Source organism: Squalius cephalus (genome assembly GCF_949319135.1).
Source record: "Squalius cephalus genome assembly, chromosome: 25".
Lineage (NCBI taxonomy): Eukaryota > Metazoa > Chordata > Actinopteri > Cypriniformes > Leuciscidae > Squalius > Squalius cephalus.
This window is the reverse complement of record NC_137146.1, coordinates 5339175-5356720: the sequence shown is the minus strand read 5'-3', so window position 1 is coordinate 5356720 and position 17546 is coordinate 5339175. Positions and strand designations below refer to the sequence as shown.

At 36.7% G+C, this 17546-nt stretch overlaps 1 protein-coding gene across 2 annotated transcripts in view; it reads left to right on the top strand.

Moving 5' to 3' along the window:
• Positions 1–10551: 10551 nt before the first annotated feature.
• st18 (ST18 C2H2C-type zinc finger transcription factor) overlaps positions 10552–17546 on the top strand; it is a 62069-nt gene continuing 55074 nt past the window's right edge. For both annotated transcript variants that reach the window (XM_079863069.1, XM_079863068.1), the window contains exon 1: positions 10552–10872. In XM_079863069.1, the coding sequence (XP_079719195.1) occupies positions 10833–10872 (40 nt within the window). In that variant the 5' untranslated portion in view covers positions 10552–10832. The remainder of the gene's footprint in view (positions 10873–17546) is intronic.

Here is a 17546-nt window from a genome sequence, read left to right as displayed (position 1 = left end):
ATACTTTCTTTTTTTTTCTTATTCAAAGATTATAGACCCAAAAATATGCCCCCAATTCTTTTTCTCCTCCTTTGCAAATGCGTGTACCACCGCTATGATTGTAAGTACTTGTTTACATAAGTTTTGCAATCATCTCCTATTGATGCTCTTGAGTCATTGGCAACACTTCCAACCGAGCAAAACGGAAGATTTTAAAAGAATTATGCCTCTATTGTGTCAACTAAACTAATGAATAGCAAACAAGCCCATACATGTCAGGAATTAATGGGATCCATTTTATTGCTATTGTCTATCACTTATGTAACGTGTTCCGTCTAAAATTAAACCTGGGAGTGAAGGCAGTGCCGAGGTACGTCGGTTGAGGGAATTATTCCCAACTTAGACGTTTCTCTCTTTCAGCTCGGTCCTTGTCTAATGTTGGCTTTTGTGGGGGCATTAGCTACTGTCGTGTGCTACCGTTGGCACGCTCTCGCACGCAACAGACTTCAAAAGGGCTCCGATAAGGGCCCGGGAACGGTACTACCCTCTTGGAGGAGCACGGCGCACCAACATCACTTTCCCAGTTCACAGCGGGGAGCATAGCAGCTCTCCGCCGAGCCTTCGGTACCATGTGGGCCTAGGGGTGTTTCGGCAATGTTTTGCTTTATTTTCTCCGTTTAGCATAAGTCGGCTGTCACATTTGGATGGCGTTTTCATAAATTGATGGTGTGATTCGTAGTATCTCGGGACAGGCCTGAATGACTAAACGCGAGATGCTGAGGTTGCTGGTGAAGGAGAACCATGTGGAATGGACAGCCTCTCAGTGTAAATGTTTACAGCCCCCTACTGTGGAGCCGGGACATGCTAGGCACGACTAGAGCTCGGCGCTGGTGTGACATCCTTCCAAACGGTGTTTGCTTCACCAAAAAGCCAATAATATACTGAATTAACAGTCTGATGACAATGTGGGTGGCCTCAAATCTCTCTCCTTTTTTTTTTTTGTGCCCCTGTTGACATTTTTATTTGTACGGATAGTGGGAAGAGGTAGTACTACTTAAGTAAAATACTAATATGTAAGGAAGTATTTCTGTTAAATTGTACAGTAGTCTTTCTGAAATATGCTTTGGCTCAGGCAACTCGGGTTTATTAATTATAACATGATTATTTACATAGAAAAGAAATCAAGAGTTAGTCATCTCTCTGTTAGTTTGCATTGGGACATCAACATTAATTTTGATATTTTCAAACCACGCTTTGAAATGCCGATATTATAAAACTGATTTATGTATGCAATGTTTCAAAGTGAGAAATTTTTGCTTTGTTGGTAGCTATTACAAATGACATCTAATCCATTGCTGTAAAAAGTGATCAGTTGACAACTTAAAAAAAAAAAAAAAAAGTGAGGAAACCCGTTGCCTCAAAATGATTAAGCAAATAAACCATGCGTGATTGAAAAAATTAAGTTATGTGAACTTGACAGTTCCATATAACTTAATTTTTTCCGATTATGCATGAAGTTTATTTACTAAATTTTAAGGTAATGGGTTTCCTCACTTTTTATTAAGTTGTCAGCTGATCACTTATGATTTTGGTGCTGTTGCTTTCCCTCGAATTATATTGCGTATAATGACTGAAGGTTTTTACAAAAGTCGGACAGGATGGAAGGAATTATTAAGGACACTGGAAAAAACTATACATTTTTTATTAATTAAATCAGTGTTTTCAAAAAATTTTGCTTGATTAGAGAAGTAAAAATGGAATATGTATTAATAAATTGCCAGTTTATCATTTTAGAAGTACAGCACCCAGGGCAAAAATGACAACATCCCATCAAACCAAAGGTAATTGTTAGAGTAAGTTATTTGAAATTCACCCCTCTGCACACTATTGTGATATTGTAATAGAACATAATTGGATTTCTGTCTTTTAACATTGTCAGTTTAATTTTTTTTTTTATCCAATATTTTTAGTGTTGGGTATATGAAAATAATAGGAAATATTCTGCATAATAGGGAAGATCCAGAAACGAGAAGAACTCAAACTTGGGACGCCTATGTGAACATCACAGCTGTCGGAGCGCATGCATGAACCTCTATGCCAAGGCAAGTACATTGGTTAGACCGATCAAGTGACATTTATGATTTATTAAGACTCGATGTGATACATTATCATCTAAACCGTAACTCTGCAACTACAGAAACACAGCAACTGAGTTGAGTCAGACCCATTTGTCACAGGACAGATCATAGTTTATGCAACATAAATAATACAGTCATAACTCAGTTTTGACAAAATGTAAATTTGCTGTTTTGAGATTAAAATGTATGGCGGTGAATTCAATGCACATATTTTTGCCATTATGTAACACCTTGCTGTTGGACAGCAGTACTTAAGGAGAAATTTGCAATTACGCGATACATCTTTATAATTGTTTTGAAGTAACTGTACATAACAAATAAAAAATACACAGATTTTACCCATAATGAAATTATTTGATGTGTAAAATGTCTCTAAATAACAGGTTATTGTAGGGAAACCATAAAGAAAAGTTGTCTTTATTTTGTAATTACAGTAAAGTGTGTTAAATACATTAAATGGGGTCTGATTTGATTGACTTTTAAGGATTTAAGGTTATATTTAACGTGTGCATATATTAGTAATGAACTTAATATAAAAAATATTAGCATCATTCAATAAATGTCAATTGGCAACTCTGCTATCAAAGTAGAGGAGATGTTTGACTTCTGCAATCTTGTCCTGTTTAAAGCTTGATGCTTATAATAACGCCTTTTACAAAACTACATAAAACAGCTGTCAACTAATATCCCACCAATTGCTAGTCGATAATAGAGATGGAGCTTTTAGGGGTTTGAGTGGAAAATGATCTCTGCTTAGTATGTCAACACATCAAAATGAAGAAATTAAACAACATTTATTCTTTACATAAGAGATGAGACCTGGAAATAGCTATAATTCCATCAAATTTCCTTCTTTGTGTGTGAAAATTGAGCAACAGATTTTGGCTCTGTAATATACAGCCTCAAAAGACTCTTTTATTGCTGCGCACATTCAAACCGATCATTAAACAGACATGTTTCGTTCGCCTTGAGTGCCTCTACGCAAGATGGAGGATTGTACAGACCCCGGTAAGAGATCAACGTTAAAGAGCAAATGTCATGGGATATTGAGAAAAGAACTGGTGTTTGTTTGATCATATGGTGTGTGATGTTCAGTTCTTTTAAATTGTGTATCAGAGCCATATAAACACCTTTTTTCATCTTTAAATGGTGTTTCAGACTTGCCACACAAGTGTGCGATTAATCCGTCCTTATACAGGAATTTATATCTAAATAAACTAAGACGCCTATAATTATCCTAAACTTCAAATAAATCTCAGGCAATTTTTTTTTCTGTGCTTATAGCTCTCAAACATAAATCATGAACCTGTTATCAAACAAGTTTCCTGAACACTCCCCATGTTGCCATTGGTCGATTTGCAGATAGTCCCACCCCCAGACTCCTGTCATTGGTTGATACAGTGTTACTATGTTTGCTAGACCCAAAGAGTAAACTGAAAAAAATGTCTTATAAATGTCTTTGCTTAGTGACCTGGGATATACAACCAAGTATTCTGACATGAAAAATGACCCAGTTGACCTTTTATCGTAATACATAAAATAAATAAACATGACTGCAAATGGAAATGTTACCAGTATATTTGCAAATAAATCATGAATAACTAGACAAAATTACTTTTGACACTTATAAATGCACTTGAGACTGTACTATATATATATATATATATATATAGAATGAATCTATCTATCTATCTATCTATCTATCTATCTATCTATCTATCTATCTATCTTATCTATCTATCTTATCTATCTATCTTATCTATCTATCTTATCTATCTATCTATCTATCTATCTATCTATCTATCTATCTATCTATCTATCTATCTATCTATCTATCTATCTATCTATCTATCTATCTATCTATCTATCTATATACACACACACACTGTATACACTCACTCACACACACTCACTCACACACACACACACACACACACACACACCATGGTACTATGGTTCTTTATCACCCTTTTTTATGTTGTTTTGACCAAAAAAAAACTGTAGGCTACTACAAAAATACCATAGTACAAATAATAACAGACAAAAAAAAAAAGTAATAGACAAAAAAGTAATAGACAAAATTACTTTTGACACCTATATAAATGCACTTGAGACTGTACTATATATATATGGAATGAATGTATATATATATATATATATATATATATATATATATATATATATATATATATATATACACACTGTATACACACTCTCACTCACTCACTCACACACACACACACACACACACACACACACAATGGTACTATGGTTCACCCTATTTCATGTTGTTTTGACCAACTGACTGTATTCTTATAGTGTTTAAACTGTAGGCTACTACAACAATACCATGGTATTATAAAACCCCCATAATTTTACAAAGCAGCATACTAATACCGTGGTAAATTTTTAATCATACATATAATTGAAATATAATGAAGTTCAAAGTCATCGAGTGCGTTGTTATATGTTCACCGCAACAGGATGAACCACTGCTGGTCCCAGAGACGCCACATGATTCTCACCTTTTGCATCTTGTGTGAACATGGCTTGTGTCCACATGATGACAGAAGGTGTAATGATATATCATTACAGCGTGCTCGTCAAACGCTGCAATATGTGCCACAAATATTTATACATTTGCAAGTTAAATGTTCTATTTCAAATGCAGCATTAATAGACTTTATATTAAGATACTTTTCATGTCACATACAAAGATCATTGTGTGTGTTTGTATGTGTATGTGTGTGCCAGCCAGATTGACAGACCGTAGGATATAGCGTGATATTCGGTGCCATGGAAGAGAATAGAATATGTATTCACACCACACCAGATGATTCAGTTGATCAAACTCTGGGATTTTGATTGGCAGCCAAAGAGAGTTTCATTTTAGTATAATCTTTATATTTATAGTAATTTGATTATATATATGTATGTGATGACCAAGAATATAATGTGTAAACATAGTGGAAATGGCAGATGTTTTTAGCCAAAATAAGTTGTAGTATATATATATTTCCATACTAAAAAGGAAAAAAGAAATTACAGTGATCTTGGCAAAAATATCTAATGTTTCAACTACCCTAATCTGTCCTGCTCTTTGACTAGTTACAGATAACCAGTCCAAACCTTCCCAGCAGCTAAAGATATCTGGCGAGGGAAAATGGACGCTAGCATCCCGCATTTTTGCAGCCGCAGCGCCTGTGCAGAAGGAATGACACTGGCTTTGATGGACTCTATAGCTTTTTTGAGATGAGCCTCTTTATGCCGCTTGCAGTTCCATTATGGCTTTGTTGGAAAGCTTGTTTACCTGCTGATAACATACACTGGTGGATTGAGGAGCAGCGATCCAGAGCTTGCTGCCAGAGTCACTCAAGTCTCATTGTATGTCGGGAAGAGAAGAATGCCGTGTTTAGGCGAGGGGGGGCCGCACATGCTAAATGTGAAATCAAACTATAGGACCAATAAGAGATGTGCACAACTTTGCCAAGTTTTTATTTTTAGCCGCCGGGTTGCAGCGGAAGCTTACGAGCGCTGAGGTGGATGCGTACCTCCAGTCGCCCTCGTTTTACGCTCGTTTAATCTATACATGTCGACAGATTTTCAGGCTTTTCAATTCTCTAATTGAAAACGTGGAAAAATTGCAAATGTGATTAAAACGCATACTAGCAATCGTTGTTCTCGGTTGTGTTTTAATAAAAATTGCAGAGGCCGGGATGATTTCAAAGCACAGTCCTAAGTGACATGTTTTGTCCTTGCTAACATGTAGTGTATCACCCTTGGCAGGAAACTGAATTCTGTACTCGTGGACAAAATGCGCTCACAAGGATTTTTAAGTGCATAAAGGTGCTGCTATTTTGGATTACATTTTTTTTTTTTCTTTAAAAAAAATTAGCCCAAAAAGCATTGGAACGCCACCCGCAAACAATTTTATTTTTGTAATGTGACGCATTTAAAAATGTAGGACAAGACTTGATTTTATCCATTTGGAATGAACTGGACTGTGAAAATGTGGTTGGGGGAGGGGTTTAAAATAAGAGGCATTGGTGATATCCCTCGAAAAGGAAAGTCGTTTATGAGCTGTTACATTTTGATGAAAGATTATGAAGACAAACTTTTTTTTTTTTTCAGGACCAGGACTCGACTTATAATATAGCAAATAAGGTAATTTTGGGAAGTTGGACAGAATGAGCTCATGTGGATTTTATATGCACAAATTTACACAGTCCTAACCACATTTTGCATTTTCATTAAAAAAGTACCCCAAAAAACATGAAACGGCACCCACAAACAATTTTAATTTTCTAATGTAACACATTAGGGGCTTTTATCTACCGAGAATGAATTTGATCATAAAAACGTGAATGGGGGAGGTGACATCAGCCGAAAGTTTGATCAACAGTTTGATTTTTTTCCCCCCAAATGAATTGTTCACAATAAGACCAGGAATGTGTGTTAATATAGTAAATAAGGTAATTTTGGGGACTTGGGACAAAATGTGCTCATGTGCATTTTCATATGCACAAGCACAAAGTCCTAACCACAATTTTGGATTACATTTTCCAAACAATGAACTCCAAAAAGTGTTTCAAGTCAACATAAAAGGCATTTGCAACACATATTACTTCCGTAAAATTACATATTTTCAAGTAAAACGGATATAAATCGTTCACAATAAGAACATGAATGTGTATTAAGGAAGTAAAAAAGGTCCATTTTGGATTTTTTGTGTAATCTCTAAATCTCTTTGTAGTCACAGTTTTGGTTTATATTTTACCAAATTGTACCCAAAAATTTTTTGGATTAGCAGATCTTTCCAGCGTGAAAGCACATTGTTCACTTAAAAGTGAGGCCAAAACAGAATATATTTTAAATATAGTTTTTTTTAAATGCATCTTTAATATGACAAACCCTTAAAAAGTGGTGAAGGCCCGACCTGTGGCTTTATCAGTCACATGAGAACAGTGGAGAAAGCAAACATGTTTTAGGGGTGTGTGTGTGTGTGAGTGCGAGAGAGAGTGTGAGTGTGGGGCTGTTGATGGCAGCTGCTAGTGCTTTGGATGTAGAAGCGGACAGATTGTGCGTTGTGTTGGTACAGCCAGTTCGCCACCTGGCACACTGTTTCTTGTTAGAACTTCTTGCTGTTTCTGTTCTGCTCAGAGAGACGCGGATGCAAGCGATGACAACTTTCGTCACACACCATGCTAAAACCGCCACCACAATTAAGGCCAAAGGGATTGTGTACAAAAAACACATTTGCATTTCAACTTTCGCTGCAGAGACAAATTAATGGGCGATCATTTTAACATTAGATGCAATTACGCAACTAAATTGTCTTGTTAACTCTTTCCCTGCTATTGACGGAAATTTCCGTCATATGAGACATTGCTTCCTTCCCATTGATGGAAATTTCTGCATTTTTTCACTGTTATACGGTTGGGGATGCTATTACACATCTTCTGAAAGAGTACTGAATCTCCTGAGCTAAAGACAGGTGAAGAAGAAGCAGAAACAAGCAATATGTAAGCAGATGCATAGGTAAAAAAATGTGATCATGAACATTAAACAGCATATAAATCAAAACTGCCTAACGTTACCGAATGAAATGTCGACCCAGGACGAGCTAGAGGACTGTGAAGCTTTAGGGGTTTGATGGACTCAGTCTACTCCATCTGTGTTTTGATCATCGTTCTGAATCCCATCCAAATGAAGTCTGAAACAAAAGTGTGTTTTTCTCAGCTTTTTGCTCAAAATGTTGCTTTTTTATGAAACTTACACCCATTCAAGTGTTGATAAAAAAGCAGAGACTCTGTTCTTTCTTTTTATATATTGCATGTTCAGATATTCCTAGAACAAAATATTCTGGGGGGCCGTGAAAGTTTTGTGAAAATTATTAAAAATGCTGGAGGTGGCTGGCAACTTTATTATTATGTTTTAAACCCTGGCAGGGAAAGAGTTAATTGTTCAAATATTTCTTTAAACCTATATCAGCTTAAAGAAATTTGTTTCTAAGGCAGAGCAAGTGGTTACATTTCAATCAAACAATTAGATTTTCCCCAATTACTTGTTCACAGCAAGACCAGGAATGTTTGTTAATATAGTAAATATGGTAATTTGGGGGATTTTGACAAAATTCAAATTCAAAATTCAAGTTCATACCACAATTTTGGATTGCATTTTCTAAACAATGTTCTCCCAAAAAAAAAATCCAAACATGCTGGACAGGAAGTCCCACCAATTTGACTAGAAAATCTGTTTGTGATTTAACTAACTAGGAAGACTAAGGACTACTATCACACAGGGTTCTAGATTTGGACAGTTTTGAACTAGTTAAACTTCAGTGTATATCTCATCCCCCACCGTTTGTGCTGTGGATGTGAATGAAATAAGGTGGCTTGTTGAGAAAAAAAGTAGGTTATTACTTTTCAAAGGCACTAAAATTATGATTTTCTTCCAGGCGGACGATAAAATGCTGAAGAAAATCACATATGCTTGTGCTGAAGAAGCTGTGTATGTGGTCCAGAATATAATAAAGACATCTAGATCATCTAGCAAAGACCTGGCAACCATACAAGCATTGTGACAGCAACTTTTAAGGTACGTTTTCTTATTTCAGAAAATATAACCGTTTTCTTATCAGTCAGCTTGTTTGAAAGTGTCAAAATGAGTGTGATCTTCACAATTCTGGTCTTTGTGCAAATGATAATTGTTTAGACACCCCCCAGACCAACCCACCCTAACCCGGCCCCCGCATCCCGCGATGTGATTGACAGCCAGAGTGCTATTGCCTCTTTCCGCTAACAGACCGACGCATCCTTCTTATTAGTTAGTCATTCCACACTATCACACCCAGAATCTCTATCTGTCATTTCACAATTTAGCTCCGCGATGCATATGCACAGCGCCCAGACATCTCCTACATTTATACAACTGCAGAAATGATCACATGTATTCCTGTCTCCTCTCTCCCCCTTTCTTTTATTAGTATTACTTTATCCTGAGCATTATCTTGTCTTTTTCTGTGTGGTGTGTGACATGATGCTTTTGCATATAGAGGATGCTTTGGGATTTAAGCTTGAAGCTTGAGAAATATATTTACATGATATGGCCTGAATTCAGTTTATTTATATTCTATACTGTGACTTTTGTTGAGAAAGTATGAACTGAAATAACTAATAATAACTTGTAAGTACTGAGTATACAGTAGGCAAATATACAATTATGAGGCCTTAAGACAGTAGTTTTAGCCTCATGTAACCATGAGTATTTTAGTAATACTATAAACTACCTTTCAAAAGTTTGGGGTCATTTTAATATATTTTAAAAAGTTTTTTTTTTCTTGTGATCAAAGCTGAATTTTCAGCATCATTATTCCAGTCTTCAGTGTCACATGATCCTTCAGAAATCATTCTAATATGCTGATTTGTGCTCAAACATTCCTTATTATTATCAATGTTGAAAACAGTTAATATTTTTGGGGAAACCATGATTTAGTTTTTCAGGATTTTTATATGAATAGAAAATTCAAAATAACACAATTTTAAAAATTGTTTTTAACAAATCTGAAAGTCTTTACTGTCACTTTTGATCAATTTAATGCATCCTTGCTGAATAAAAATAATAATTTCATTCTGACCTCAAACTTGAGCAGTACTGTAATGGTGTTACTGAAATGCTAAAGATCATTTACGACAGCATGAACCCATGAATGCTATAAATAATTTTTGGTGTCCGTGTTACAGTGTAATTATACATTTAAGTACTTAGTAATATTAAGTAACTACATGTACTTACTATAGGGTTATGGTTAGGATTAGGATTTGGTTTAGGGTAAATTGCATGTAATTATGCATAATTTATAAGTTATTACTACAGTAACTACATGTGACACTGTAAAATAGAGTGTTGCCTAATTTTTACTTGCATAACGGTCAAAAGTACTGGAATTGTTATAATAAACTAGTAATGTTCGATATGCCTTAATATTTACCCACCACTCTTTAAATGAATATAGGGTTAAATTTAATGTCAAGTCAAGTTTTTTTCTTAGCGTTTTATATGCTCAGTGCATTGTATTGTATGTCAAACAAGTCAAATAAAAACTTCAGCTTGATCTAAACTGCAAAGTTTATCTTTGATGTTTAACAAGGTGAATGTTGGGTTTAATGAAGATTGGGTTTTTTTACGCCATGTTGTGATTATGTATGCTTGTGGCCTTCAATGCATCAATGCATCAAAGATCACAGCAAAGGTCAAATTAGCTTAATTTTCGATGCGAGTTCAAAAAGTACATTTCAACCTCTAAACTAAACTCTTTCAACAGACAACAGGCCCTCTATATCCCTTATAATCGAGCGGAAGCAGAAGCCGGAGAACGGCAGCTGGCGGAATCAAAAGCACAACTGTACAAGTTTGCAGCCGCTGTGGGGTGGGGGGGGAACTAGTTGCAGAAGAAGACAAACTTCTGGAGAATGACAACGGCACAAAAGTTGTTCTGTTGGCCGTGAGTGGTGTGGTGTCGCCCGGTGCCAGTGCGGCTGTTATCAGGGCACTGATGGTAGGCAGGCACACGGCCCCCTCTGTTCCCCTGCCTGATTTGAATGGACAGCGTTTTCCATTGTGTTCTCCATCAAAACAGAGGACAAAGTTAGTCAGCAAGTTACATAGCTTCCCTGCATTCAGATTCCTTAAGCCTCTTTTGTATGACGCTCGACAATGCGTTTCACTGCCACCGGACCTGCCCGGGCTGCCGGAGGTACGTAAGCCGCCGTGTTTTTACTCTTCGCAGACGCTAATAACTTGATCATTAGCCACGTGAGAGCGTGTTAGTACGAGCTCGGGAACGCTCACTCACCCAGGGTGAATAATTGATACGCCTTTTATCTGATCTCTCTGACTAGAAGTGCTTCCTTACGAATTCCTGGCACTTTGGTAAAAATTACCTGAAGGCAAACGGTACAGATTTATACAAGTTATTTACAACAGGAGCCCAGCCGCTGCTCTGGAAACTAGGCTGCAGATCAAAGGATTGTTTTGATGTCTGCTTAGCATATTTGTTTAACCTAGCCAGTGATTCTGCAAAGTGCACAAGCTTTTTGGTGATATGCAGAGTACCCTTTATCCCTCTTTCTCTTGTGTTAGCTCCGGATTTAAGTACTTTCTGTATTTAGGAGACAACTGGATTTGCCAGCTTTTGAAATTTAGTTGCCCACTGCTTGCAGTCTTGGCACTCCGAAATAGATAACTAGGTATGTAGCAGAGCTAATCCTGATCGGCCTTGTAATAGTATTTGTGGACTACACGGCACCCAATTAGGGCATAATGTGTTATTTTTGTTTCTGCTAAGTTGGATTAAATATGAAAATGTGGTTGTTTTTCCCCCTCTCTTGGAGAATGTTTACTTTTTAATCTGCATATTTATTTTTCCCGCTCCCCCCTTCCGTCCTCGTTTTTTCGTTTGCGGCCAAATTCTGGCAAGCTGCGTTCAGCTAGCAGTTAGCCGAGTGTCAATCGAGATGGCGTAAGTGGGAAAGCACTCTATGACAGATAGCCATGGCGAAAAGAAGAAGAGAAAAAAAAAAAAACTACGCGCGCACAATCGCGTATAATTCTCCTTTGCTCTAGGTTGGCGAGATGAGCGTAGGTTTAGTGGAAGCAGAAAGAGAAAAGGGGTAGATGGCTCACAAGAGGGATAAACCTGGAGAGTCATGCTGCAAATGTGTTTTACAGAAACACAATGAAAAGAGGGGACAAAGCCATTGTGCCAAACTCCTTTGGAAAATGGCAAAGCAGCTCTCCAAGGTCCAGGACCATGGAGAAGCCGGATGAGCCTTCGGAAGCGGCAGAGGAGGAGAGTCTTTCCAACTGCACCTGCCCAAGAAAGGCAAGGAGTGACCGGCGTTGCCCACCTTTTCCCGCGTTTCCTCTGCGTCCGTGACCGTGACATGCTTTTTGGATGCGTTCGGAGTCCTGCCTCCCCTGGTAAACACACAAACAGCATTGTTAGTGGCGAGAATTCCTTTTGAAAGAAAGTGTTTCCCTAATGATAGGGCCCTGCCAAAAAAAAAAAAACGAGAGAGGCAGAGAGAGAGAGAGAGAGAGAGACAAAGGCAGAAAAAAATGGGAAAGCACAAAAACAGTCACAGGTGCTTGGGAAAAGAGAAAACATAGTGAATGGTCACTGAAGTCCCCCAGGAGGCCTTTCAGCGGAAGCCAGTGCGGTGGGTGGACTTTGTGACAAGGACGTTTGTGGCGAGCCAGGTGGAGCAGTTTACCCCGCGCGCTTCTGTAAGCCGCATTCACATGTTAATGCAGCTGCGATGTAACTTTTATTTGTCTCAGCCTGGTGCCGAGAGCAATAATTATAGAGCACTTTTGCCAGCGTTAAGACCGACAACAGAGGATCAAGCGAATCTATCATTCCCAAATGGATGAATATGGATGTTATGAATATAAGAGTGTGCTTGCTGTTGATGATATATTTTAGAGCTGTTTATGAGGAAACATTTATTCAGACAGCACCGCTGTTTACCTCTTTGCCTTCGTCTGAGTAGCATTGTATTGACGTCGACTAGCGGCGTGTTAACGTTGGCAAGTGTCAATAGTTTATCATTTGCTAAAGCTAACAACGAGAGTGTGCGTGTTTACTGATCACATCAGTGAATAAACCTTGCCATTACACATGGAAAAATGTGTGTAGTTGTGATGCATGAGTAATCTTTTACTTGTAAGTCATTAAAAAAAAAAAAAAAAGTATTGTACATGCCAGTGATTTATTTGTTGGAAGCATTTAGTTTTAATCTTGAACAAATCTTGGATCTTTGGATGAGGCTTAGCTTCTCTCTGTTGAAGCCCTTATAAAAATAACCTTTAATATTAAAAGTGACTAAGAGTTGGAATAGAACTAAACATCAACCTTTTTTAATTAACAATACCAGGTATTTTTGTCTGTGTCTGATAGCTAAAATACAGAAACAATGTTTTGGTTTTATTTCTGCTTTTTGTCACACATCACCTCTTTGTTTCAGGCTAGACACGCTTTAAAAGGAACATGTTTCTCACCTCTGAATGAATCAAAATATTGAGTAGATTATACAAATAATAAGTAACTTAGATTTTTATCAATGCTATCATGTTTTTGTTTTGTTTACCTTATAGATAGATAGATAGATAGATAGATAGATAGATAGATAGATAGATAGACAGACAGACAGACAGAACGAAGGATGGAAGGATAGATAGATAGATAGATCGATAGATAGATAGATAGATAGATAGATAGATAGATAGATAGATAGATAGATAGATAGATAGATAGATAGATAGATAGATAGATAATTACATTTCAGTCTATTGTTTTTGTTTTGTTTATCTTATTGTAGTATAGTAGCATAGATGGATGGATGGATGGATGGATGGATGGATGGATGGATGGATGGATAGATAGATATATAGATAGATAGATAGATAGATAGATAGATAGATAGATAGATAGATAGATAGATAGATAGATCGATAATTACATTTCAGTCTATTGTTTTTGTTTTGTTTATCTTATTGTAGTATAGTAGCATAGATAGAAGGATGGATGGACGGATGGATGGATAGGTAGATGGATGGATGGATGGATGGATGGATAGGTAGATGGATGGATGGATGGATGGATGGATGGATGGATAGATTACATTTCAGTCTATTATGTTTGTTTTGTTTACCTTATTGCAGTATAGTAGCATAGATAGAACGACTGATGGATGGATGGATCGATACATGGATAGATAGAAATACAGACAGATAGATATATAGACAGATTACATTTCAGTCTATTTTGTTTTTGTTTTATTATGTTTTTGTTCTTATTGCAGTAGAGTTGCATAGATAGAACGACAGACGGATAGAAAGAAAGAGAAAAAGAAAGAAAGAAAGAAAGAAAGAAAGGACAATAACTTATTTCAAATGAAAATTCCATTAAGGGCTACTGGTGTTTCTGAGGAGAAGTTCAGAAAGATGACTTAAGAAAGAAGTCCTGAATATCATCCATGCCTTTAATTTTTCTCTTTTGCACTTTGTCGTCAAACTTTCTTTGCCTCTGCTTCCGTTCGGAAGTGGCTGGATCCACCGCAGCATATGTCCCTCCTATCACCTGTTTTGTACGTTTCTCAGAGGTCTTTCTCGTGGCTCTGGGGAGGCCTGATTCAATGCCCGGCTATCTGCTCTGCATAAATAGCAACAAAGCCATTGTCATCTGCACCTTTTGGATTGCCTTTCCGAGCCTATTGAAACTGGCTGTCCCCTGAGACAATGCTCCAGTCATTGCCATCACCCTGCATTACCAATTGTTCTGTGCTTTCAGGAGAGTTGCCTGGCTAAATCCAGGAATGGATGGCAAAAAGTGAACTGAGACCAGACAAACCTTGTTCTGTCAGGAAAAGATAATTCCTGAGAATTTAATAAACTGGAGCATACATGGAATTTATTTTTTTGAAGTTCATATATACTATCAAATATATTGCATTTAAAATATTTTTATATAAAAATGTGTTTGTTTAGCACAGTATATAGCATGTATTGGGTAGGATTAAGGGATGTAGAATATGGTCATCCAAAATGAGGCATTAATATGTGCTTTATAAGTACTAACAAACAGCCTAAATTCTTGTAACATGCATGCTAATAAGCAGCTAACATGCACATAATATAAATACAAAATAAGTTTGCCTAGTGTTTTTTTTTTTGTATTAGTTTTATGTTTTACACAATTGTTAATTTTACTAATCATATGACATTTTAAAGATGAAGTATGACATTTATGTGCCACTAGCATTGGCTAACAAAATTGCACAAATAATGATTGTTTCTAAACAGATTAACCCAGACACTCGTCCCATCTGCCATTGGTTGGTGAAAAAAAGATAGTCCCGCCCCAAAGTCACAGAGCCATCGTTGCTGTGTTGGGATGCTCTAACAATGTTGCTTTTTGAGGAAACTTCACCTATGAATTACTACATTTGTAGCTTTAATAGAAGAAAATATTTTAGCATCTAAGAAAAATGACACATATTACCTTTTAATAATTTGCATGTTGTTTAGCCTTTGCATTTTGTCGTAATATCACGTCCAATATCAAATCTGATTTGTGAAGCAAAACCAGTTGAGAACCACTCATCTCAAAATGGCACCCTCTCTATCCTAATGAATACTTGTTTATTTTCAGCTTGTTTTACTTGTCGACTATACCATATTGTTGTAATATGCTCTTCAAAGCATGCACAATCCAGTTTGCCAACTCAAAAGTTACTTTTCCCGGCATCCTTTAGAATAGAATATTTACAAAACTGGGAAAAAGTGATGCCCTATAGTGTTTCTCCAGTTTTAAGCCTGTTTGGGAGATGCGATTGAGCAATCCAGCAGTGTGAAATCGTATCCGGTCCTGGTTCTGTAATCATTCTCTTAGACTCTTGTTAAATGGTTTACTTGCCACTTTTGGCGGCATTTGCTGAAGATAGCAAAGGCATAAAGACTGGCCGTGATCGGATTAACCATGCAACAGCATGATGTAACTCTTTGTTTGTGTGGTATGTGTTCTATGTATGTCACATACGCACTAAACTCACAATTTATGCTGCTTGTGACCAGTGTGCGAAAAGCCAGAGAGTTGCTTATAGTAGATACGTTTTCATGGGTCTCTGTGCTCGGGATTACTGATTTCTGCCAATATGACCAGTCACTGTGAAAGAGAAAGTTGATTAATAATGCATGTAAAATGCATGTTGATGTCTTTTTTTATTTTTCATTCTGAATTTCAGATTTTGATACACAATCCACAACCTTTTGAGCATGTTTTTGCTCAAAGTGGGCTGTCCGGCACACGTTAACCAGTGTTATTTTAGTATTTTTATATACTGTTATAGTTTATATATATATATATTTATATATATATATTGAATATATTATAAGCTTTTTATTTTATTTAATTTTTTATTAAATTTATGTACTTTTGTCACTTTTCGGGTTTTTTTTTTTTTTCAGTTTTAGTTTTAGTTTTTAATTTCTAGCTATTAATTTTAGCATTTCAACTTATTTGCCATTAAAGCAGCATTTCTACAACATATAATATTTATATTTTATTTTATTTTATTATTATTTTTTTCAATCAACAAAAATGTTTTTAATAGTTTAATTTTTAGTTTCAGTTACTGATAATAACCCTGACATGAACCACACATTCCCTCCTGTAATGCTCAGCATTCGGCATAGAAACTTTCCAGTTGAAGGCTGCGCGCTTGCAATGCTTATCTGTGCAAGATGTTTCAGTTTACATTTCGTGTTGTTGTGGGTTGACAGCTGTGACCATAGCAAGCCCTATTTCGCCTCTGTGTTCGAAAGAAGAAGAAATGTCTGCATTTTACTGGAGGTTTAGATGCTTGTTTATCACTTTTAAATACCATCATCTTTGCCGAAATCCCCTCTCAAAAGAACCTTTCACTTGCTGGAATAAATTCAAATTAAAATTTAAATCCCTCTTTGCATTCCTTCAGCCTCTTTTAAAATAGCTGGCTCCTTTTAGAAAGCTGTTTATGTAGTGATCTCTTCATAATCCAGTTTGTTTCTCAACAGCAAAAAAAAAAAAAGAAAAAAAAAAAAAAAGAAACACTGAAATCGTATTATCAGTGTCTTGGAGAGATGATGCGAGAAGTCAGAGAGACTCCGTATCTGGGGTGGGGGTGAGTTTTCAAAGTACTAAATCTGAGAAACGTCGCAAATGCTCTTTGATGGAGTACTTTGATGGAACACGTGCATTTGACTTGCAAATGCTAATAGTACATTGTATTGCCTGAACTCTGATGCATCTGATGCTTTTGTTGCGTTACCGCAAAAGCGTGACAAAGCCGAGCCTAACCAAATAGGTGAAATATATACCTGTACTTTGGCTTGGGATCTGAACTTGTGTCATTATGATTCAAACATCTCCAGTCACCTCGGCGTTCATCTTTTCAGCCTAGTTCTCCTGTATTAGGCTCCATTCTGTTTGGAAATACTGTCGAAGCGCATTTCAAACAAACAAATCAACACTGTCAGGAGACCGACCTGTTTTTCCCCTGCTCTCTTCAGATGTATTCAGTTGGCTATTGAAAGGACAAATAACATGGAAGACCTTATTAAGGTTTTCTTTGAGCACGCTAGATTGGATTTATTGTTAGCGAACAAATTATAATTGTATCTCCTGAAAAGTTAGCAAAGATCTAAACAAAGGGAAATCAATGGCACAGGCCGATTAATCACACCAAGCGGGCTACTTGTGCCGAAGAAACTTACCTCATAATCAATGTCTTTGTTTTGCTCAAAGGGCATTTGCATGCTGATTCAGTGTGCCATATTGGATGCAATCAAAACATTGTCATCCACATTAATAAGAGGGTTATTTGGACT